We start from the raw sequence: 23,748 nt of genomic DNA on the forward strand, positions 1-23,748 counted from the left end.
AGCAATGGTTTGAAACATTGCTTTATGCCGAAAAAGTGTCATTTCGAAATGTTACTATATTATCTCGAACAGTCACTGTATTGTTTCGAAAAGAAACTGCATGTGTTGGTTTGAATAGTTACTGTGTTGTTTCGAAAAGTCACCACATTCTAACGTATTTGCTAGAAAATGATCCTCAAACGTTCAAGGAAGCAATGTCCTCTCCATAAGCTCCTTATTGGAAAGAAGTTATCAATAGCGATATTTAATCCATATTACAAAATCATACATGGGAATTGGTGAATTTACCACCTAATTCCCAGACTTTGAAATATAAATGGATATTCACAAAAAAATTTAAGACTAATGGATCAATCGACAAGTATAAAAATAGACTTGTGGTCAAAGATTTTAGACAAAAGAATGTATGATTGGACTATTTCGACATTTACTCCCCGGTTACAAGAATAATGTCTATAAGGATGTTAATTGCAATATCATCGATACATGGACTTGAGATACATAAAATAGATGTAAAGACGGCATTCTTGAATGGTGAGTTAGATGAATAAATTTACATGAAACAACCCGAAGGGTTTGTTGCTCATTAGGCTTAACAATCCGTTTGGGCCCATTAGGCTTAACAATTTCACATGAAACAGTAAAGAGAAAAAAAATCTTTCCGAAAATAGTGCAACGGTCCGAAACGTCGCATTATGCTGAAAATGTGCGACTTTTGTAAAGAAGCAACGGTTTGAAACATTGTTTTATGCCGAAAAGGTGTGTCATTTCGAAAAGTTAATATATTGTCTCGAACAGTCACTGTATTGTTTCGAAAAGAAACTGCATGTGTTGGTTCGAACAGTTATTGTGTTGTTTCGAAAAGGCACCACATTATAACGTATTTGTTAGAAAATGATCCTCAAACGTTCAAAGAAGCAATGTCCTCTCCAGAAGCTCCTTATTGGAAAGAAGCTATCAATAGCAAGATTGAATCCATATTGCAAAATCATACATGGGAATTGGTGGATTTACCACCTAATTTCAAGACTTTGAAATATAAATGGATATTCACGGAGAAATTTAAAACTAATGGATCAATCGACAAGTATAAAGATAGACTTATAGTCAAAGGTTTTAGACAAAAAGAATGCATGATTGAACTATTTCAACATTTACTCCCCGGTTACAAGAATAATGTCCATAAGGATGTTAATTGCAATAGCATTGATACATGGACTTGAGATACATAAAATAGATGTAAAGACGGCATTCTTGAATGGTGAGTTAGACGAAACTTTTTACATAAAACAACCCGAAGGATTTGTTGTTCATTAGGCTTAACAATTTCACATGAAACAGTAAAGAGAAAAAAAAAATCTTTTCAAAAATAGTGCAACGGTTCGAAACATCGCATTATGTTGAAAATGTGACTTTTGTAAAGAAGCAACAGTTTGAAATGTTGCTTTATGCCGAAAAGGTGTGTCATTTCGAAAAGTTACTATGTTGTCTCGAACAGTCACTGTATTGTTTCGAAAAGAAACTGCATGTGTTGGTTCGAACAGTTACTGTGTTGTTTCGAAAAGGCACCACATTTTAACGTATTTGTTAGAAAATGATCCTCAAACGTTCAAGAAAGCAATGTCCTCTCCAGAAGCTCCTTATTGGAAAGAAGTTATCAATAGCGAAATTGAATCCATATTGCAAAATCATACATGGGAATTGGTGGTTTTACCACCTAATTTCAAGACTTTGAAATATAAATGGATATTCACAAAAAAATTTAAGACTAATGGATCAATCGACAAGTATAAAGATAGACTTGTGGTCAAAGGTTTTAGACAAAAATAATAATTGGACTATTTCGACATTTACTCCCCGATTATAAGAATAATGTCAATAAGGATGTTAATTGCAATAGCATCGATACATGGACTTGAGATACATAAAATAGATGTAAAGATGATATTCTTGAATGGTGAGTTAGATGAAGAAATTTACATGGAACAACCCGAAGGGTTTGTTGCTCCTGGACAAGAAGGGAAAGTTTACAATGCAAGCTTGCATTGTTAAATCCTTATATGGATTAAAGCAAGCACCAAAACAATGGCATGAGAAATTTGATTACGCGATATTGACAAACGGTTTTAAAATAAACGAGTGTGACAAATGTGTTTATGTCAAAAACACTAAAAAATAATGTGTCATTGTATGTCTCTATGTAAATGATATGCTAATTTTGGATAATAATATGGATGTCATAAAATCTACCAAGCAAATATTATCAACACAGATATTACATCTTAGAAATAGCAACACTAAGCAATATTACTCCTTAAATTAGAAATGATAGTCCTATCAAGTCTCACAATATAGAAGAGTGAATATAGTCACTTTGCAGTTCTCGCATTTAATAGATTAAAACATTCTTCACAAAGTTAAAAAGCCATTGTCATAATAAGTCTAATAAATCCCCGTGCTCAATAAACATACCACACCATAATCGTGTTATGGATCTATGGGTGTACTGCAACAGTGAGAGTGCTCATAACAATGTTCCTGGTGCTTGAACATACAAAATTAATTAATATAACAACTACGTCACTAAAGTAACTAGAATCCACAAAACCACAACCTACTAATCCTATGTCAATGATTGGTACAATAACAAATTGAAGAATCATCCCACTGTTACATTTCACAGAAATCACCAAAGTTGCGCCAATAATCACCACTAAATAAAAAATCACCAAAAACTAACGTAGAAAATGACATACCACAATCACCAAAATGACGTAGAAAATGACTAAAGCATATGCAATTCAGTTTATATATTAATATATTCAAAGGCATCGTAAGAAAAATTGACATTCAGTAAGAATCGATCAACTGGAAATGAATCAAAAGGGACAAAGCAAGCAAAAGTTTTTACCTTCAACTAGAAATGAATCAAAGAGTACAATGCAAGAATCGAACAACTAGAAATGACAACATTTCAAGCTTTCACTGCTCTCCCAACTTGCAAAAGCTTCAATGGCGAAATTGCAGGATTAAATTTCAGCCGAATTGGATTAAATTTTGCGATTGGATTGTGAGAAGATGTAAGCTGGCTATCTGGTGAAACTCCTACGCAAATCAAGAACTGATCAAGTACAGGAGTTATCAGCTACAACTCTAAAAGATTCTAACGCCACTCAATGTTTCTGCCACAACTATCTCAGTTTCTTTTGATGTTATGTGCTATTTGATCAACGTCAGTAATGTCTCTGTTGGAAATCTTGAGGTTAGGATCTACAAAGAGCCACATAGGGCATCATTCCCATTAAACAATTTTATGTGTCTAGTTTAACGGATGGAAAAAAAACCATAAAGCACTTTCCGTGTGAAATCAAGCCAATTAAGCTATACTTTCAAGGAGGAGGAAAAACAACATAGATACTATACTTCCAGGAGGGGGTAACTATGATAGATATAGGAAGAAAAAGTATCACACTTCCAATCAGTACTCCCCACCATGGATTGAGTAACTGTGTGTTCGTCAAGAACCTTTAATCTTCTTAATGATGTTTGCTAATTGGTACGAATAAAATTTTTCTAACTAGTAAAGAATCTGAACCACTACATAAAATAATCAAAAGGAGAAAAACCAAAAAAAGGTGCATACCTTCTGCTAACATCCCGTTGGATTGCTTCAATAAAATTGGGTTTTTTTTGTTAGGGTTCGAAGGGTTTGCGCGATAGAGATGACCGGTTAGAGGAGGTTTTTCCGGTTTTGCGATGGAAGTGGGGGGTGTATTGGGCTTTTTGTTGGGCTTTGCAATTTGGGCTTGGGCTGGAGACTGCCCAATCCAATTCTGGTGGCTCCCAATACAGGACCCTATATGTTAAGGTAGCCAGTTGCCTTTATTGGCGAACTGGAAGTGCACTTTTATTTGGCAAACTGGAGATTATATATTGGATTATGTTTTCTCCACCAAAAATCAGTTTCTAATTGATTGTTTTTCGTGTTGGAGTTCTTTTTAAGAGTTCGTATAAGTAGAGTTCATAGAAGAAAAATAATAATAATGAAAGAATACAATTTTGGGGCTATACGCAGCACCCAAGAGCAAGCCAAGTAGACACTAGGTTGTTTCCCCATTGGACAAAACCCAACCAGGTTGTCCAGGTACAACACAAGAAAACAATTAAATTGGTTAATACCAACAGAGCCAGGCCCAAAGACTGATAAAAGCCCAAGAATTCAGCTATTGCTACAAGCCCAACAGGATTCCCGCCTAACTAGAACATGCACGGGTTTCAAGTGAAGATATTTTTGCTACATTTCTGGCAAAGTTGCAAAGTAAGTCATTTCACACACTGGACGTACCTTCTCCAGTAGACGTTGTAGCTAGTTACCCCTTCAATGACAATTCACTCGTTACCAAAAACTAACAATAATAACTAACGGATAAAGTAACAAAAAAAAAAAAAAAACTAATTTATCTTGTCAACTGAGGGATCCAGACGTGCTAACTAAGCCGGCTGGTAACCTTGGGAGATGGCCTGCTTCTCACTGGAGGAGAATTCAGATGTCCACCCCGATAGAGGCGATCTGGTCTCCTTTTTGATACACAAGTTCATGGGTTTGAAGGACGGAAGTAGCAAAAAATTATTGATATTAGTTGGGAGCGGAGCAAGGAAATTAATAAAGAGATTGTTTTGACTTTTTGGTTTGTGGTTGGTGCTGGAAAAATAATTTCAAGTCCATGATTGAAAAGTCGCATTGTTCAAACAGCTTAACTCAGCAGATGATGCTTTGTGTGATAAAACTAACAAGTGAAATGAGAAGAAGCAAACATTAAACAACTAGTCGTTTCATTCACTGATCACGTACTATCCACAGTGGAAGTGTGGAACTACGGCTTAGAATATTTTACATCAATTGTCAATACTTAACTAAGATAACGTACTACAGCTTAAGACATTATTATAGAGATTTAATTTACATTAGTAGTTAAGATTATCTACAGTGGCCGGTAAAACCGTAATAGTCAACACTAACTGCAGCCTCAACATAGTTGATACTCATTATTTTTTTGCTGGGTTAACATAGTTGATATTACCCACTCCATCCCATCCATAGAGTTGTTGTCAAACACATAATAGAAATTTTCAAATCCTTCCACTCCATTTTCTCCAAGGAATTGTGGTTCCATGTCAAAGAATGAACCCTGGCTGCTGCGTGAAGCTCCATCTGATCTTTCTGCAAACATTTTTATTTCTTCATGAGCATTGGATAGTTGTGCCTTAAGGCTTAGTACCTGTAACAGATTAGTTGATATGTTTTGTTAGCAGTACTAGTATAAAATGAGAAAAAACAATTGTTAATTATTTCAGCAAGTTTGTAGACAACGAGAAAAACAAGAAAAACTACAAATAAGGGTAATGCAAAGCAACAGGAGTTTTAAGTGAAGTTCCTGACCAGAAGAGCACCTTCCAATTTCTTGCATTTGTGTTACTTACTGCTAAAACACACAGCAGGATTATAGGAGTTAAGCTGCTTATAAGCTATAACATCAGTTGTTTGTATGAATGCAAAGAAATAAAGAACAAAACTAGCAAATGTAGTAGGCCACGGCAACTAGAAATTAGAGAGTTACCTCTGCTTCAAGCTGTGACCTCTCAACAACTACACTTTCATGTGTAGCCTTGAGCTTGGAGTACTCGTCTTCTAGCTTCTTAACCCTCCATCTAACTCTTCTGTTTTGGAACCAAATAGCAACTTGTTTATGATCCAAACCAAGTTCTACAGCAATTCTTTCTTTCCTTTCAGTCTCCAAGTTATGATCTCTACTGAAGTTCATCTCAAGTTTGGATACTTGCTCAACACTCAACTTTCTCTTCCTCACATCACCAATAGCTTCCCCTTTGTTTTTCTTTCGCCTTCGACGCGTCTTAGACACCCCTACACAGTACACGCATTTCACAAAGTTTTGTTAGTAAGTAACTAGGTAAAAGAGTCTACGCTGATACAAATGAGAATATGAGTATATATCTGCATAAATAGTTACAGTGTGCATAAACATGATCACTAACCTTCTATTGATACTGCATGGTTGTACAAGTTAGGAAATAGGTGAGAGCTGAACAAGTGAGCATCTTCTTCATTCATCATCATGTTACCTTTCATCATCTTCTTAAGTTAATTGACAGGACTTGTTTTTGGATTAGGCCAATGGTTTGAAACTTTGAATGTAGCATGAAAGTACTGGAGTGGGATACATATTTATAATATGGGAGACGCACTTTCTTTACCAACTCAATTTTTTGATTTTTGACTATTTTCATCATACTTTGATTACTTTCTATATTTGTAAATAACATTCACTATCTTTAGGAAATGAGAAGGGTTATTCAGCATTTTTTTAGCAGATTGTGTTATACAGTTTTATTTGGACAAGTAACATACTCTGAGTCTCTGAGGTGAAGGTCACACTTTCACACTGTGAAGTGAAAATATAATTTACAATCTGTGAATCAAAATAATGATCCTTGCTGATCAGATAGGTAAATTTCAATCATGGTTATAAAACATTTCGAATTTGACGAGTTTTTATTTGGTGGAGGACTTGTTCACAAGCTTAACGTAACTTGGACGGATCATGCTGTAAAACTCTTCCACATTTACACCTGACTCAAAATTTAATCCAAGTAAGAAACTATATATACATCTTTCTTTTCGACATTTAACCCACCGCGCGAATTGCTTACCTTAACCACTGGCGGATTAAATTGGGTATAGATCAACTTGTTCACTCTTCCAAGCACATGGCACGAAGCATTGGCCTTTACCAGGTGTCTTCAAAGCAAAGATGTTTGAAGGGGACCAGTGGTCCATGGTACCAAATGGCATACACCTAAGCATGGAGATATAGTATCCTCGATCACCACTTCAATCAAGATAATCTAGATACCTATCATGATTACTATATTTGAAAGAGTTCACAAAGTTATACAACCTATATACTCACGCATACATTCAACATTCAAGGAAGTTTTGTTGCTTTGTTTATTACTGACCAAAGTAAGCTGTAAAGAGTTGAGTGATAGATTTCTTAGGTTAGTAAAACATAGTGGATATGTATCTTATCTACTTTTTTTTGGGTGAATATATGTATCTTATCTAGTTGTTAATTGAAGAAAGTAGTAAGATGTGGAAAGACTAGTGGCAGAAGATGTGTTTGTGCTGAAATGGTGCTGTAATATAATTCTCCTCACATGACTTGGGATTACTCTATCACGCTTTAATCTGTTTTACATTGCTTAACAACCAAGGTTAATGATTATATAAGAGGTGGTCATGGTTATCCCAGACAACCAAGAGACTTGCCTCCCATCTTCCAACTCTCTATTGAGAAGATTAAAGTACTGTTGATTAAGTGCACACCTCTAAATTTAGCTAGCTAATCAGTTGTTATTTTGTTGATTAAGCTACATCATCATATTCCCTTCACACTAAGTACCGGGTTATATGATCTGCTCACTTGCTTTGGAGAAAGCAAAACAGTACTTTCGCAATGCCATTAACTCAAAGTTCATTGATGATTCCTCCATATTGATCTTTAACCAGAGGATTAATTATGGAAAGTTTAATTGATTCTTTTGTCTAATTGAACGTCTTACATAAAGCATTTGTTAAGTGTTAAAGTGTACTAAAACTGCAATTTTTCATGTATAAACTAGGTGCTGGGAATTGTGTGATGTGGTATGTGCTAAACCAAGTATTACTTAAAGTGTTAGCCAAAGACATTTTGGGAGTGCGTCAGTGGGAGAACAAAAAGTTCCCTACGGTTACAGCCTTACAGGTGACACACGTCACACTGATTGATTTCTGGCCATATGGACCGCGTACTTGGAATCTGGATAAACAAGAATTAGATGAGCATAAAACAATCTCCATGTCATTAGATTACCCTCAGGAGAGTTAGCCTCGGGATAGCAGTGCAATTTATTATTTATGTGCTGTTTTTTTTTTAAAATAACCGATGCAATTTATGTGCTAGTATTAAAAAAGCCCAATCGAAACCTGTCCAGCAGAAACCCATTTAAAAAAGCCTAACCGCCCACCAAAAAGTCCGGCAGCCTTTGTTGACTTCAATACTAATCTACTACTCTTGTTGCCTTATATTATCTTGCCCACACTCTATAAGCCTTTAGACCCGTCATGTTATAAGTTAGATCCAAATGTTAGGATTGTTTTTGGGGAGTCCACACCGTCCCTTTTTATTAGATAGATATTACTGTAAGATGTAATTGCATTTGATAATAATTGATATACATGTTCTTCAAAGTCTTAACAACGTGAGGTTTCCAAATACCCATATCTTAATATCTATGATACATAAATTTTTAGAATTCCGATAAATCCAAAAATTGGAATTTTGACTTTTAGAGCATATTTAGGAGAGAAACAAAAAAAACACTAAAATTTTGAACCAAACCAAAAAAACACCAACCATTTTTAAGAGAAACATTAAATTTTCGACATCAAATGACGCGGTTTTGAATAAACCGCACTATATAGTCTACGCGGTTTTCTCAAAACTGCGCCACTGATGGTTTTCTCAAAGCCCAAGCCCACGTGGTTTTCCCAAAACCGCGGGATGTATCGTACATCAATTTTCTTCTTTATTTTATTTTCCAATCTCTTGCGTGGTTTTGCGAAAATCACGTGATTAAAGCCCATTGTTTAGCCCAAGCCCATACGGTGTTAGAAAAATCATGCGGTTTTTTCAATACTGCGAAAGAGATTTGATACAGCACCAAAGTTGGAACCAAATTTTGACCGATTTGGTGTTTGGTTTGGTATTTTTTTTAGTGTTTTCATCAACATATGACTCTCCTGAAGATGAAAAAACACCAAATTGTTGGAAATTTAGTGTTTGATGCTAAAAAAGTATTTATCCTAAAGATGTTTTTATTCTGCTATATTCTGAGTACATTATGAAATTTAGGTTTTTCGACTTTTGATCTGGAATTCTAAATTTCTTAAAAACCGAAATATTAGACGGAATTCCAAAAATGCTGTCGAAATCACAATGTACACAATACACAATATAGAGCAAACTTAATCTCTACACTATATGATAGCCGGGTATTTAGGAACTCCTCTAAACTATCGAGTAGGCAATTTGTAATCTCCATAGTTGCACAATTTCAAAACACCTCCCTCACAAAAATTAGAACAAACCCCCTATTTATTAATAATTTAGAAAAACCTCTCTAATATCACTTAAATTATATAATTATCCCCAATTTCTCTAGCTAATATTAGAACAAGTTCTTTTTTATTAATAATTTAGAAAAATCTTTCTAATGTCACTTAAGGAAAATTTCTCAACCGAACGGTGTATTTGTAATCTATTTATTTTATGATTTTAGAACCACCTCCCTTAATTATTCTAATCAGTTCCTTCATTTTTAAATAATTTACCAAAAACTCTATCACTTTATTGAAATTAGAATTAGCTTCATATTATTTAAAATAATTTAGAAAACCTCATTCACGTCACTCAAATTATATTCAACTCCTCCTAATGTTTTTATATTATTTTTTAGATTATAACTAGAATTCAAAAAATCATACTATTAGAGAGATATTAGAGCGACAGGTTTAAAAATTTGAAAAAACACCGATGCGAGCACGGTTCGCATACTCGTATCACCTTGACACAAAGACCATAAAGTTGAAATCTACTTACAGATCGGGTATATCGTATCTCAAAATTTTAATAGCACTATAACAGACACACGAGTACACAATATAGGTTTCCATGTTTCCCTCCTCGCATACCATTCAATGTCCGTAGCTCGATGATTTCTCCGCGTGCTTCAATAATTAATCTTGGCAAGGACGCTGAGTGTACTAAATTTATTCCGATCTAATCTGTAGATAAAAAGCTTGAAGACCCTTTAAAATGTGCCTTGTCAAGTGCTGTTTACAATATTATATTTGTCAACTGAAGTTGGGGCAAAAAAACTTTACACCGACTAAACTATGTAAGACCATTTGGAGAAGGTGATTGCTATCAACTCCGTACAAAAAAAACATCTCAGACTTTTATCTCTTGCCATTGGAAGGGAACTCATGACAAAAGTAACGAGAATTTAGTCAATTTACACGTGCAGGCTCAGTTACACATGCAGGGTTATCTTCAACAGTTCAACCTCATCTAGCCTTCCTAGAACTGAGCAAAAGCAAAAGATAACAATCTTATTATTTAACAAAGTATACTAATAAATGTGCACTAAGTTGAATGTTTACGAATAAACCTCTATGAGCTTAGTTAAATATAGTAAACCTGGTGGCATGTGGTGTTTAGGTGTTATAATATATTAATATGTACCAAAGAAACCAATAGAACGGAAAGTATGGCAGATTGGCAGTCTCACACCTTCTGAGCTACTTTCATATTTGCAATCGTCATGCCAGACGTCTACCAGTGACGAGAATTAATCTAATATTTAGATTCATATTAATCTCTATCAACGTATAAATGTTAATTCCATATTATCTGCTAATTAACTCAACATGACTTAATACTATTTTCATCATTGAAAATAGTAGAAATGGGATAAATAATAAGAAAAATTCTCAATAAGACATTGTTTCTGCCTCTTTTCATTTAGTTTCAAAGTTTCTTCACATAGAATAGCGAACAGCGGTTATTAACTAGTGAAAGGCAGGCAAGTAAAATTCCATGCTGAACAGCCGTTCTTAAATAGAGTTGTTCGGTCACGATTCTAACCTTCGTTTCAACCAAATGATCATCCTACGGATATCATGCCAGGGATATGGCATTGGGGTATATATGAGAGCAATAATGGTTAATGATCTGATCAGCATTGCATCACAGCGAGTAGCAAAGAAATGCTCGACATCAATGTTGCAATACAAGACATTTTCACACCTTATATTGCTCCTTTTTTATATTTTGGAAAATGATCTTATATTGCTCTTGTACTTTTTCTTTTTCCCTTTTTTCCCTCATTGTTCTCAACAGTTGTATTTTTACCAGACAACAACCAAAATCTAATCAAAATTAAGTTAAATTAAACCAAACCATTCCCAAAGTTACAATAAATGTGGAGTAAAAAAACAAGAATTGGCAAAGAGGTAGGCAAGCCATGAAAATATTGCACCCTTCACCCAAGCAATGCAGCAGGGCCGATATGATGACAACATTGCAGATACAAAAGAGCAACACAATATGGGACAGGCCAAAAGACGTGGGCAGGGAAAGGCAGAGATGATTTATGGAAAACACAATCTAGGAATACAAAGCTGCAATGTTTCCATAGATAAGGTCATCAGAACACCTTGTTCTGGAGAGGGTGGTGTTCATGTGGTTTCATTATGCTTGATCCTGAGGTAGGGACGCACAAAGAGAATTTACAACTCAAATCCAAATTAGCTTTGGCTCAAGAAACCTGCAGGAAGACCAAAGACGCTTCAGTTTATGAGATGCAGATTTTCGTTGCTACAAGGTTGTAGGGAAATTGCTACTCTATCATGAACACTGACTGAGTTGGGCACAGCTCTGTCTTTATTTGTGGACAAAAACAAATCACTATAGGAAAGCCTTTTTTCCCTGGTCACTGATACAAAAAGTCACATACAAAAGTAGAGCACTCAGAACAATTCCAGCCAGTTTAGACCGCAAAATAACCTGTATATTTATTAATAACACGAACAAACAAGTTTGAAGTTCAGTGTTGAAACTCATTGTGATGGAAGAGAAATTACACCACCAAAAACAAATACCCCTTTTTTACTTATGAACACACAACATCCGTTAAAAGAATCAACCGAAACAGGACTATACAAGATTGAGGAAAGAGGACCTTAAACTACAGATCCGCTTTCTGATGCAAAACAGTTCACCCATCTGGGACCATAGTACCATACATGATTTATCAGAGAGTGCACCAAATTATCAATCGTCTTTCTGATGTAAAACACGAGGGGAACTATTATTACCATTTAGTGCAGCATGATAGACCCGTTTTTCTGCCAGCCCAATATCAGAGAGTACTAGATTACCCTGCAGTCATGAAGAAAAAACATATGACCCTCAACACAAAGTTTCAGATTTAATACTAGTAATTCAGACAAAACCAAATTACGGAAGCAGGCAAAGATTGGACACCGAAGGCATTAATCCACCTTGTAGATTTTGACTCCTAAAAATAGCCCTGTACGTTTTGACTCTTAAAAACAGCATTTCATTCTTGTCTAAGCTTCTAATAGAGTTTCATGGTTGAGTGCACTATGAGAGAAACTCTACAAGTATAGCAGTATAACTACATCTCAGCTGGTAGGGATTACATGGTATGGAAAAGGGGATGGAGTTACATAGGCTGGCATGTAGGAGGTAAATTTAAAAAACACCTACATGCCAAATGACCATGGTAAGCACTGGAAGATATCCTCGGAACAGACTTGCCTGATTTTCTATGATTGGTCTGAGAATATATTGTTCAGAGCATAAATATGAGCACATTAAAAATAACTATATGTAAAAAGTAGGTAAGAAATTTGTAGCCAGTCTAATGGAATTGAACCAGACAGGAACCTAGCTTATTTGTATGACGGCCATACAATAGCACCTTATGCTGTCTTATAGACAAAAAACATCAAAGTTAGTCACTAGATATATATAGCCCGGACGAGGTGGTAAGGTTGGCCAACATGCAAGGTGGCACTACCCAAGGTGAGGTGACACTATAGGGCGTGGGGAGGTAAGCTCAAGAATATAGCCAGGCGGGACCTCTGACTACATAACACTTCCCACACAGATGGGGATCTAGTACATAGCGTGTTTACCAAGAACTCTAAATTGCTTGAAACTAACTACTGAACTTTGTTGGAGGCCTGGGAGTCTAGCTTCATTGGTAATCCTCTTTTTATCCTTACTCAAAAGCTTAAGGTGCTTAAACCTCAACTTAAGAATTGGGCAAGAAGTCAGTGTTCTAACATTAAGTCAAGAGTATTAGAGGCCAGAAAGTTCCTCTTTGAAGTTCAAACTAAAATGCACCTCTCCCCTCTTGATGTGAGCTTGTATTATCAGGAAAAACAAGCAAGACTTCTCTATACTTCTCTTGTCAGCATGGAAGAGGTGGACCTCAAACAAAGGAGTCATTGTGACTATATGCAGTATGGTGACAGATGTAATGCCTTTTTTCATAAATCTATACAAGAAAAGAAAGGTAGAAACTCTATATGGTCTGTGGAGGATAACTCAGGGATTAAGTCTACTACAGCTGATGTTGAGACTCCTTTATAAAGTACTATGAAATTCTTGGGGTCGATTATCACATCTGCGACATGGACTTTTTCAACAATATTGTTGTGAAGAGTACTCTTTTCAATGCAAGCCGTCCTTACTTATAGCACCTATCTCGGATCTTGAAGTAAAGGAGGCCTTGTTCATATGGAAGACAACAAAGCTCCCGGGCGGATGGTTTCAATGCATACTTTTTCAAGCATAATTGAGTTAATTTGTGAGTAGAGATTTTATTAAAGCAGTTAAATATGTCTTTCATATCTCACATGTGCATAAGAGTGTCAACTCTACCTTTCTATGTTTAGTGCCAAAAGTTGCCAACCCCACAAAAGTTGATGATCTTTTGTTGTAATGTGATTTATAAATGCATTTCCAAAGTCCTAACGAATAAAGGTTGAAGCCTTATATCTCTACACTTGTGGAAGACCGCCAATCGGCAAAGAGACATCCGGGACAACCTTCTTATGGCTCATGAACTACTCGGAAGTTATGCAAGGACTCATATATCATCAAGGTGTGCCATAAAGATCGACATAAAAAGCTTATGACTCGCCACCGGTCATACGATTATGGTGATGAAAAGGTTTAACTTCCCCAAAGAATTCATAGATTGGTGCATCATGTGCTTTGCCTCCCCTCATTACTCTATCCTTATTAATGGTTGCCCTCATGGGTATTTTGAAGGAAAGAGAGGTTTGAGACAGGAGATCCACTATCTCCCCATTTTGTGTTGATTATGGAAGTCTTTGGTGGCCTTCTCAAGCATGGTTTGTGCAAGAGAAGACTTAAACCCCTTTCGAAGTGCAAGAAACTCTCTATTACACATCTAAGCTTGACGATGATGTTCTTATCTTCTCAAAAGGGATGTTGACTCTATAAGGGCTATTAAGACTATCCTAGTCACTTTCAATTGAAGCTACTGGGCCTTGGTATTAGTCTCAACAAGTCCACTATACTTTACCGGGTGGTATGAGCATAGTGGAATCTCAAGCTCTTGCAGATGTTCTTGGTGTTGTTGTGGTACATCCTCCGTGGAAGTATCTTGGCCTTCCTCTCTTTGCGCCTAGACTTGGAGTAAAAGATCGCTTACCTCTCATTGAGAGTATCACAAGTAGAATCTCTAATTGGAAGAATAGAGTTCTCTCTGAAGACTACGGTGATTCACTCGCTCTTTCTTCCTTCCACACTTATTGGTCTAGGACTTTTTATCTTGCCTAAAAGGCTCGACAAGGTTAGTAAAATTTGCAACAGATTCCTCTGGTCCGCCCATCTCTAACTAAGTGTTTACAAAGGCTAGTCATGAGCTAAATTCTCTAAGGATGAAGGGGGGTTGAACATGATTGATCTCCACACATGGAATATAGCCAATTGTGGACTAGTGTTCAAACTTGCATCAAGAGAGAATTCTTTATGGAGTGGCGGGTGTGGACTCATAGCATCAAAACAAACATTTTCGGACTATGGAAGCTCCTAAGGACTGCTCATGGGTATGGAGAGGCATCTTAGAGCATAGGAAGACTGCTATGAAGTTTACGAGAAACATCATTGCTAATGGAGATGACACTTTCATCCGGCACGACTTGTGGTGTATCTGAGAGACCCCTCCTATGGGATAACAATGCTAGACAAATGCTACAAAATTTTGATGAGGAAGCCAAAGTTAGTAAACCGATCTCAAATGCGAGGTGGAATGACATAGTTCTTTCTCTTCCAGAGTGTGACTTGAAGACCAAGATACTAGGAACGGATATATATGATCTCATGAACAAGGATCAAGTAGTTTGGGGAGAAAATTCTTTGCTCGACCGCTTATATAGCACTAAAGAAGGTTAAGAACAAAGTCAAATGGTCCAAGCTTGTTTGGGGAAAATTGGTGATCCCTAAACATTCCTTTTGCACTTGGCAACTATTCTCCGGTAGTCTCTCCACTCAAGACAGGTTGGTTAACAAAGGTATAATCAATCATTCAAAATGCAGTTTGTGTGGAACAACAACAAGAAAACTCCAAACACTTATTTTTGAGTGTTCTTACACAAAGAGAGTGTGGAGTGGGGTCAAAGCAAAGATTGGTATGGGTTTGAGTATGGACTCTAACAATGATGACTAGCAGAAATAGTTCGATGGAAGGTGATATCGAGGAGCATATATATCGGTGCTACCAAAAGTAATGAGAGGAACACTAGAATCTTTCGAGAAAAAGTATCGCTAGTCATGGTGAGAATACTAGAAGATATGAAGCTATACATACAAAGGGTTGTAAAGGATATACCGATTCCACATCGGTGAGAGTCCTCCTTCAAAACCTTGGTATAGATGCAAACTACCATGCAAAGGAACCTATTTATCGCCAATGGCGTAGCCATGTTAAGTTAAACACGGATGGGTCTTTGACTCCTTCGGACCAAGGATTGGTGGTATTGCAAGAAAAGAAGAAGGTGCATTTTGCCTATATGGGCTCTAACCCAAAGAGGTCTATACTTCAACAGGAGCTAATGGCTATTGATGAGGGCTAGAGGGGTGTCTCGAAACATGGAATTACCAAAGTACAGGGTGTACTCGACTCTATGATTGCTTTGGAGTATAGTTAATGGCTTGACTACATCACCATGGTATTGTCAGAATATTGTACTATCTATCGGGAGCAAAAGGAAGAAACTCAGTTATAGTAGTGTCAACCATTGCTATAGGGAGACCAACAAGGCTGCAGATTTATTAGCTAAGTGTGTAAAAGACTCTCTCGAGACACTTTTGTATTTTATACCCCCTCTAGATGAACAATTGACTAAAATCATTGAGGAGGATGCAAGAGGAACAATCTATGTAAGATTTTGATTAAGGAATGCAGGTAGGGGTCAGCCTAACCCCATAGCTATCATTCAAAAAAAAAACTACTGAACTGATTATCTTTACTTTCTCTAGGCCACAATTAAATATAAGTCGTTATTTACAGGAAACAAGAACACCCAGCAGCTTGGCTTCTGAGAAAAATATCTAGCATTCCATACTACTTTCTTTTCTCTATTTTATCCAATCGACCACCTAAGGTCCGTCTGAAACTCACCTACCATTTAAGGGTCCAAATACCAAATGAAACATTATTGTTTCTTTTTCACTAAATGAAAGTAGGGAAAACATTCTTCAGACAACGCCACAGAAATTTTTACTACGTAGGTCAGTGGGCTTACATTGAGGGTAAACATGAAAATATTAAGAGCCTCAACTACATGATATCAAATCAATAGAAAGGGGAAAAAAGAGTAAAAGGGATATAAGCACACCTCACAAGCCATCAACTTTCTGACATTACTGGCATAAAGTTTTGGATCCTCCTTTTCCTGCTCAGAGGGGTAGTAGACAGGCAATCGAGTCACTTCTATGTGATTTACGAATTGACAAAGAAGCAAAATCACATGGCGTACCTGAAAGCAAATCCAAAACATGAGCTTCGTCTATAATCTGATCTGGGTAACTTGAAACCAGATACATGCAAGTGTGTCTAAAATATTTCTCCAACAAAACATCTTAAGATTGCATTCATGTCATCATGTGTATGTATAGCAATAAATGCTTGGAACTATATATTTTAAAGTATCACAATGACAAGCAATTTCAATTTTTTAGTATCTTGTTCTTATATTTAATGTTTCATTCTAGCTACAGTGGTCACTTTTCTACAAGAAGTCCCACAAGTCCACAACACAGTTTAATCTAGTTCATCTCTTTAAACAAGGCGAACAGTTGAGGCTTTGTATCATGTGGACATATGTTTTCTTCACAACTTAACTTGGTCAAGTGGCTCAAACACATTGCTCCAGAGGATAGAACATGCCTTTGCTGACAACAGAATGCGCTTTTAAATGCCACAGCGATGGACTTTGGTGACACTTTTGGTTACTAAAACTATAAGTACGATGCAACGGAGAAAGTCAAGGTACCCAACTGACTACAACCATTGACCATTCCTTCTGCAACCACAGAACTTACATAAACATGACCAAGCCCAGACATTTAATTTCAGAAAATGACAGAAATTGTGAAGTAGAATTGATAAAGCATAGTAGTAGCAAATGCTGCAAAATATCGATATTTCCTAGATCTTAGGATATAGGTCATCCAAGAGAAGAAAATGCAATTTCCCGACATAAGACGAAACATTGATGACATGGCGATACTAGTTTGTTCCATGGGTAAAACCGCAAGAAATGAGCACATAACCAATTGAAAATGCAGATAAAGTGATAAAGTTATATACTACTAGTCTACTACCCTGATTCATTTATGCAACATCTGTCTAGTACCAGCTACTATAACAAAGTATCTTTAGCTTCATTGTTTTCATGGTTCCTGAAAATTATAAATTTAAACATATATATGAAAACATCAGCAAGCAAATCAGCTTCAATTACTAGTAACTCTTAAAGCTTGAAAAGACTTAATTTTTAATTATTTTTTAAGATCTTTTTTAAAAAAAAAGAAAGAAAAGAGGACAGCTCAATGGTTACTCACTCCTGATATGGTGTCCCAAGCAGGACTAAATCTCTGGTAAGGGTATCTTAAAATCACTGGTAGCACGGGCACTTTTGATAAAAAAGCACCTGTCTTAAACGGAAGAAGGTAATCTCCATTTGTAGTTGTGCCCTCTGTAGTCATACAAAAAGAGCAGTTAGACAGTGTAAAGCAATCATAATATTGAAACTAGTCTATTATATAAGAAAGTCAAACATAGTTCCTTTTGCTTCTATTGATAAGCATTTGTTGGAAGAATACAAGAAGATTCCTAACATTTGAACTAATGATAAAACTGGATCCCTTCTAAATTCTAATTCAATATAACAACAATACTCACGGATCTGAAAAAATGATTTGAAGAAATGGAAGGTCTATAATAAAACAACCCTAATGGTCCTTGGATTAAAGAATTGTCCTCACATCATTGACTACTAACATAGATATGATAATCAAATCAGGGTGCATTGTTGAATGATAAAGAAAAAGATCACCTGGAAAAAGCATCATCATCGGAGCAAGTCTATTCTGATGAGCTTCTAGAACTCTTTCTGTAACAACACCTGCAACAAAAAGATATATTCAGCTCTGAAACTATGAAGAAAACATCAGCTAAAAATCACAGGGAGCTTTAATAGTTGTTTAGATGTATAATGTACATAGGGCAATTAAAAATCTTGCATCATAAAATATAAGATAATGGAGCTGCTCCACTCATTGCCAATTGATTTGAGCATCCAACACACAATCATGTGGCAATGAGTGGAACGGTCCCAAGATCTTATTGATTATGATACGAGGCTTTGAATACTCAACAGATGACTATATATCTCAAGTTCTCAACAGTCAACATGTCATCTCATGTGTGACAACTTGAGCCAAACACGTGGATAAGTTTTATTTGGGTGACATGGAGTATGTGGGCCATCATGCCAGAACAATAGCCTGATATGAATATACGATACCATCTTAAATTTAGAGAATCCAAATCAAAACGAATTGAGTAATTGACGAATGGAGCAGTTCCAGTATCATTATGATGAAAGGCTTTAAATGCCTGATATAAGACTACATATCTTAAAAACAGTTTCGCTTGGTAAGGGTGAGTAAAACTAGGTGGAATATGAACTTTTAGTAGTTCAGTACTTCCGAATATTGTCCATCTTGTGCACTAGTTCCCAAATTATTCGGTTACTTGGACCACAATCCCAATTCTGCTCTTTCCATGTAACAAACACCAGTCTACTTCTCAAAGTCATCAATTTCAAACTCTACTGACAATGTAGATGTGGTATTACTATGAAGAAATACCATAAGAGAATATTCTGAGCATGGGACCACTGATCAATTTTAACATTTGAATATCTACCGGCTTACAGGTATAATTTCTAAGATTAAGAGTTGGACCACTTCACTTTAAAAAGGTATGACTAAATTTGCGACTTGTATTTGTCTACCCATCTAGCCATCAGGCATGGTTTGGAATCTTTGAGCTATAGAATCTATCAAAATCTTAGTATCTCCATCATGCACCTCTTTCAATTCCACTCCATATTGTAACACTTGATCTTTTGACAACAATAGGTCTCCATGAAGTATTTTTTATACTACTTAGAGAATACTTGGGATCCATGTTCCTCAAGCTGCCTCTTTGATAGATGTCCTTATTCCATTATCTGCAAAGTAATATTGTCGCTTAGTAAAGATAACAAACTAATGTACCTGATACACCCTTAGCATCAGATGACTTCGATTCTCGTTGTACATAGACACAACCAAGGCACTTGCTGTAAAACACAAAATAAACATCATAACCGTTTGTCAAATACCATACAATCTAAACCGTATGTCTGTATTATAAAATACATGACAGATCATAATAAACAGTAAAGCATAATTTAAGGAATTCATAAACATGAAATTTGGGCATCCAACTTAAAACCAATTGGTAATAAGTGGAGCGGCCCTTTATATATTGATTGGCTAGGTTAATAATCTCAACACGCTCCCTCACATGTGGCATATTATTGAGCCTAACATGTGGACAATTTTTTAATGGGTGATGTGGAGAGAATGGGCCCATTGGACTAGAGAAATAGCCTGCTATGATACCATGTTGAAGATGTGCATCCAAGTTAAAACCAATTGATAATAAGTGGAACGGCCCCATGATTTATATATTGGTTAGCTAGGCTTTAGACTCCCGATGTGGGATTAATAATCTCAACAATAAACATTGTATGAGCCAGCGCAAGATATGTTGTTTTCAATTTTGAAGGCAGAGGTCAATCTATACGCCAAGCATCATATTTAAGAGAATAAACAGTGATCAATGTAAGCCAAGCTGAAAAGCCTCCTGGTTAGCTTATCCAATGTCAAGTTGTTAAGGAAAAGAGCTTTGCAATAAAAAGGGTAACCTTTTAGGGAATTGATACAAAGAGAAACTTCTTTATCACAAATCATGAATTTGTTTTACGACCACTTAGTGAAGAGCTAATCCATTCTCTTCAATCAACACCACAGTCTACTTTCCAGCTCCCTCACTGTACAAATAGAGCTGATCGAATTACAAATCAATATTTGCAACGTATGGCTGGAAAAGAATCTAAGACTTTCCATCACCGAGATATTTTACTATTTTAGCACTCCCCAAGAAATCCATGGCGTAAGCTAAATGCAGAATAATACCCCTACTATTAAGGGTGAAGTCATTTGAAGGGTCTTGTCAACATATCTCCAAAAGTAAAAGTTATGTCGGAAACCAGCTTGCGGATGAGTGGATCGTTAGCTATGATATGTTTGATTTCAAAAACTATAGTAAAACGAAATCTCTTTCTGCCACATATACAAAACTCTCTCCCACATGCACTTCCGCATTTGACCTCTTCTTTTTTGCAATTTCACTTGCTATGTACTTACACAAATGCGTTCTTCTTTCCACTCACATCCACTCTGGATGAGCTTCATCCTTGCCCCTCCTTTTTTGCAATTTCACATGTTATGTACTTACAAAAATGTGTTCTTCTTTCAATTCACATCCACTCTGGATGTGCCCCTAAATTCATTTTGTAAACCTTCCCAAATTTTCTATACAAAACCACAGTACCACACACATTAGACACACACGCATCTCATGAGTTTAGGGCTCCCGATTAGAAAAGAACAACTCTCTCAGCATCAAATAATCACAGCCATAAACATGTGTGAGCCAGTGAGTAATGTCATATTGTCCTCACACGAATCTCACAATGAACCAATGCTTCAGCTACCTCAAAGCCCTCCCTCACACATAAACTCGTGTTTGTTGATAATTTTCGAAAATAAAGTTGAAAGTTAATGTCAAGAAAAGTAAACGCACCTGATCAGACCAACAAGAGGAAGCCTAGCCACTGATCTCTTTAGCAAGAACAAAAACAGAGTGGAGAGACGTTATTATGAAAATAAGGAAAGCACAACCAAGTTATATTCTAGTTTGGCAAACCCACCTTAGCAACAAAGCTCGGAAACGAAGAGGACATGTGATACAAAATATCCAAATAGGATACGTGGTTGGATATGATTGCCCCAGGGCTTTCACTCTGAACAATCAGAAACAAGGCACGAGTTAAAAAAGGCCTATACTTGGCTACTACTTGCTCAATAAAATCAAAATAAAATAGTTATTATACCTTCTTGCCATCTGATTCCTCTCTCACGGTCTGACTAATCCAATAAAAGCCAAAAGTAAAAAAAATAGCTCTAGACAAAAACCTCCCAGACTGAACAATGACAACTCTCCTCCACCCAACCATGTGGGAATAATCTTCTTGCCCATCCTCCTCTTGATTGGGAATTATTCTTATAGTCAACAACTTACATATCAAATAATACAAAACCAATATAACTAACGAAACTATAACACGTATTGGAACTATAGTTAATAAAGCTATACCAAGCTTTATTTTCTCTGACACTGCTAACTCTCCTTTTCCCATTGTTCCGTATATATCGTGACGTACGTACGCCGCACATTTTTTTTCGAGTTCGAGAATGTCTTCTGACGTGGTGGGTGGTGGTGTAGGGGTTGTTTCGGAATTATTATTTTTGAGTAATGGGAGTTGGTCTTTTTCTGAATCGAATGATTCGAGTTTTGGTGGTTTCAGTTCTTGTAGTTCGGAGCCCATCTTTTGTTTTTTGGTTTTTGGATTTTGTTTTAACTTTTATTATATGAGTGGAGAGAGAGAATCAGATAGATATGATGATTGTTTCTCTGCCCGGTGTCGTCGTGTCATGTTAGTTGTCAACTAACTACTGGGGTGTGTTTATTGTTTTTTATTTGGAGGTTGAAAATATCCATATATTCCAAGGTTTTTTAGTTGAGAGTTGTATCTGCCTTTGTGAGTTCGTTATTCGGATTTGATTGAGCATATGCATTGTCGTCTCTTCGCATTCTTTGTTATTTTGTAAGCTTTAGATTTTATTTGGTTTTATATTTTCATTAGATTTTTGTTGATTTGTTATTGGTGTGTTTATTGTTTTTTATTTGGAGGTTGAAAATATCCATATATTCCGAGCTTTTTCTGTTGAGAGTTATATTTGTCTTTTTTTTTTTCGATAACCTTCCATACCATATATTAAACTCATAACCATATTGGAACAAAGTTTGCCTCCACCATACTCTTAGGCAAAGTTGTCATAGGTAGCTGGTGGATTGCCCACTAAGCTAACTGATGAGTATCATCATTTACATTCATACTTAACTAGCTAAACATAACCGATTCTAAATTACTGAAAAGTCTTGTTACAGGAAAATGTAGAGCATTTAGACTCCACCTACATCCTCCTTCATTGAAGGATTGGATGATCTCTTCATAGTCTCCTTGGACCACATAGTTATATCTGCCCAGATAGCAAGCCAGCAGCACTGCTACTTCACTCGCCACCATTTCTGCCTCCTCAGGACTTTGAGCTTTAAAATTCCTAATAGCTGCTCCCACCATATCTCCAACATCATTCCAAGCCATACATCCAACACTCGCAAATCCAGTGGTCTTGTGAAATGCAGCATCAAAGCATATAAGAATACTATAATTTGGAATTACTAGAAACAAATTATTCAAAACATTTATTTGAACAGGATTATTAGGAAAATCGATTAGGAGGAGTTTCTCTGAATGCTTTGTAGCAGCTTGCTGTGACATTTGAGCACTTCCTAAGAAGCCTTGCCCTGTTGGGTATCTTGTTCTCAAACTTTGCTTCATTTCGAGCTTTCCAAATATGGTAGAGCATCACACAGCAATAGACCCCAGTTTGGTTGATATGTTCCTCACCACTCGAACACTACATTATAAATTGATCCACCCAAGTTCTGATAGTATTACCATTATCACTCTGTATTCGAACCCCAAGGTGTGATCCAATCACACATTGGGGTTCGAACCCCTGATCTAATCACATCCAAAGAAGAGATGCGTATCTGATTCCATGGTCTACCAGCAGAAAGGGGATGCAAAGTCCCCATGTAGATTCCTTTCCATCAGTAAGTCCCCTATGGGTAGGGCACTTTTATCGACTTTCCATAGGAGAATTTGGATATTGGCTGGAAGACTTGATCTCTAAATTCTAGAGATGGTTATTTGGCTGAAACTGGAGGACTGCCCTTCCCAACTCTTTTGGGTTAAATACTTATATGCAGTCTTCATACTAAAAGCCCCGTTCCCATCCCCAGACCAAACCATCTTGTCTTTTTGAGCACCAATTGGCCTCACCACCACCTCTTGAATATGTCTGCTGACAAGAGGTGGAAATAGCTGATTCAACCTTTGAACATCCCACCCATTTCCACTAGGAAGGAACAAGTCAGCTACATGAGCAAGTTTAATTAAGATCTGGGTGGTCAATTTCAGTTCTTGTAAAGTGATAGATCTGCTTTCTTTGCAGAGCCAGGGGTCCTGAAGAA

General features: G+C 36.5%; 2 protein-coding genes across 7 annotated transcripts; both read right to left on the minus strand.

The window, feature by feature from the left end:
- Window positions 1–4,816: 4,816 nt before the first annotated feature.
- On the minus strand, window positions 4,817–6,280 carry LOC147501385 (homeobox-leucine zipper protein ATHB-40-like). The gene is made up of 3 exons (XM_086603794.1): window positions 6,055–6,280; window positions 5,619–5,923; window positions 4,817–5,279 (listed from the first exon to the last, which is right to left on the minus strand). The coding sequence occupies exons 1-3, from the start codon at window positions 6,149–6,151 to the stop codon at window positions 5,028–5,030; spliced, it is 654 nt and encodes a 217-aa protein (XP_086459920.1). The 5' UTR covers window positions 6,152–6,280; the 3' UTR covers window positions 4,817–5,027.
- Window positions 6,281–11,051: 4,771 nt separating this feature from the next.
- On the minus strand, window positions 11,052–22,065 carry LOC147501386 (Phospholipid/glycerol acyltransferase family protein). 6 transcript variants are annotated; one of them, XM_086606439.1, is made up of 10 exons: window positions 21,479–22,060; window positions 21,296–21,388; window positions 21,169–21,206; window positions 19,533–19,597; window positions 18,305–18,373; window positions 17,811–17,944; window positions 16,583–16,723; window positions 11,999–12,062; window positions 11,863–11,906; window positions 11,052–11,448 (listed from the first exon to the last, which is right to left on the minus strand). In XM_086606439.1, exons 1-9 carry the CDS (start codon window positions 21,971–21,973, stop codon window positions 11,899–11,901), a joined length of 1,107 nt encoding a protein of 368 aa, XP_086462565.1. In that variant the 5' UTR covers window positions 21,974–22,060; the 3' UTR covers window positions 11,052–11,448; window positions 11,863–11,898. The 6 variants fall into 6 exon arrangements, 5 of the variants coding, with proteins under 5 accessions (XP_086462565.1, XP_086462564.1, XP_086462561.1 ...); XM_086606438.1 differs by lacking the exon at window positions 11,863–11,906 and having other exon boundaries at window positions 21,479–22,065; XM_086606435.1 differs by lacking the exon at window positions 11,863–11,906 and having other exon boundaries at window positions 11,052–11,616; window positions 21,479–22,048.
- Between the last annotated feature and the right edge of the window lie 1,683 nt (window positions 22,066–23,748).

The sequence above is a fragment of the Coptis chinensis genome, chromosome 4 (genome assembly GCF_015680905.1).
Source record: "Coptis chinensis isolate HL-2020 chromosome 4, ASM1568090v1, whole genome shotgun sequence".
Lineage (NCBI taxonomy): Eukaryota > Viridiplantae > Streptophyta > Magnoliopsida > Ranunculales > Ranunculaceae > Coptis > Coptis chinensis.

What these genes read in the sequence shown, in the direction of transcription:
- LOC147501385 (XM_086603794.1), bottom strand. Translation starts at nt 6,151, where the DNA reads ATGATGAAAGGTAACATGATGATGAATGAAGAAGATGCTCACTTGTTC. An exon ending in CCATGCAGTATCAATAGAAG is followed by an intron (nt 5,924 to 6,054) that starts GTTAGTGATCAT and finishes TGTACTGTGTAG; the next exon opens with GGGTGTCTAAGACGCGTCGA. An exon ending in GGTCACAGCTTGAAGCAGAG is followed by an intron (nt 5,280 to 5,618) that starts GTAACTCTCTAA and finishes AATCTGTTACAG; the next exon opens with GTACTAAGCCTTAAGGCACA.
- LOC147501386 (XM_086606435.1), bottom strand. Translation starts at nt 21,973, where the DNA reads ATGGGCTCCGAACTACAAGAACTGAAACCACCAAAACTCGAATCATTC. An exon ending in TTCCGAGCTTTGTTGCTAAG is followed by an intron (nt 21,207 to 21,295) that starts GTGGGTTTGCCA and finishes TTCTTGCTAAAG; the next exon opens with AGATCAGTGGCTAGGCTTCC. An exon ending in CTATCATGCTGCACTAAATG is followed by an intron (nt 11,617 to 11,998) that starts GTAATAATAGTT and finishes TTTTTGTATCAG; the next exon opens with TGACCAGGGAAAAAAGGCTT.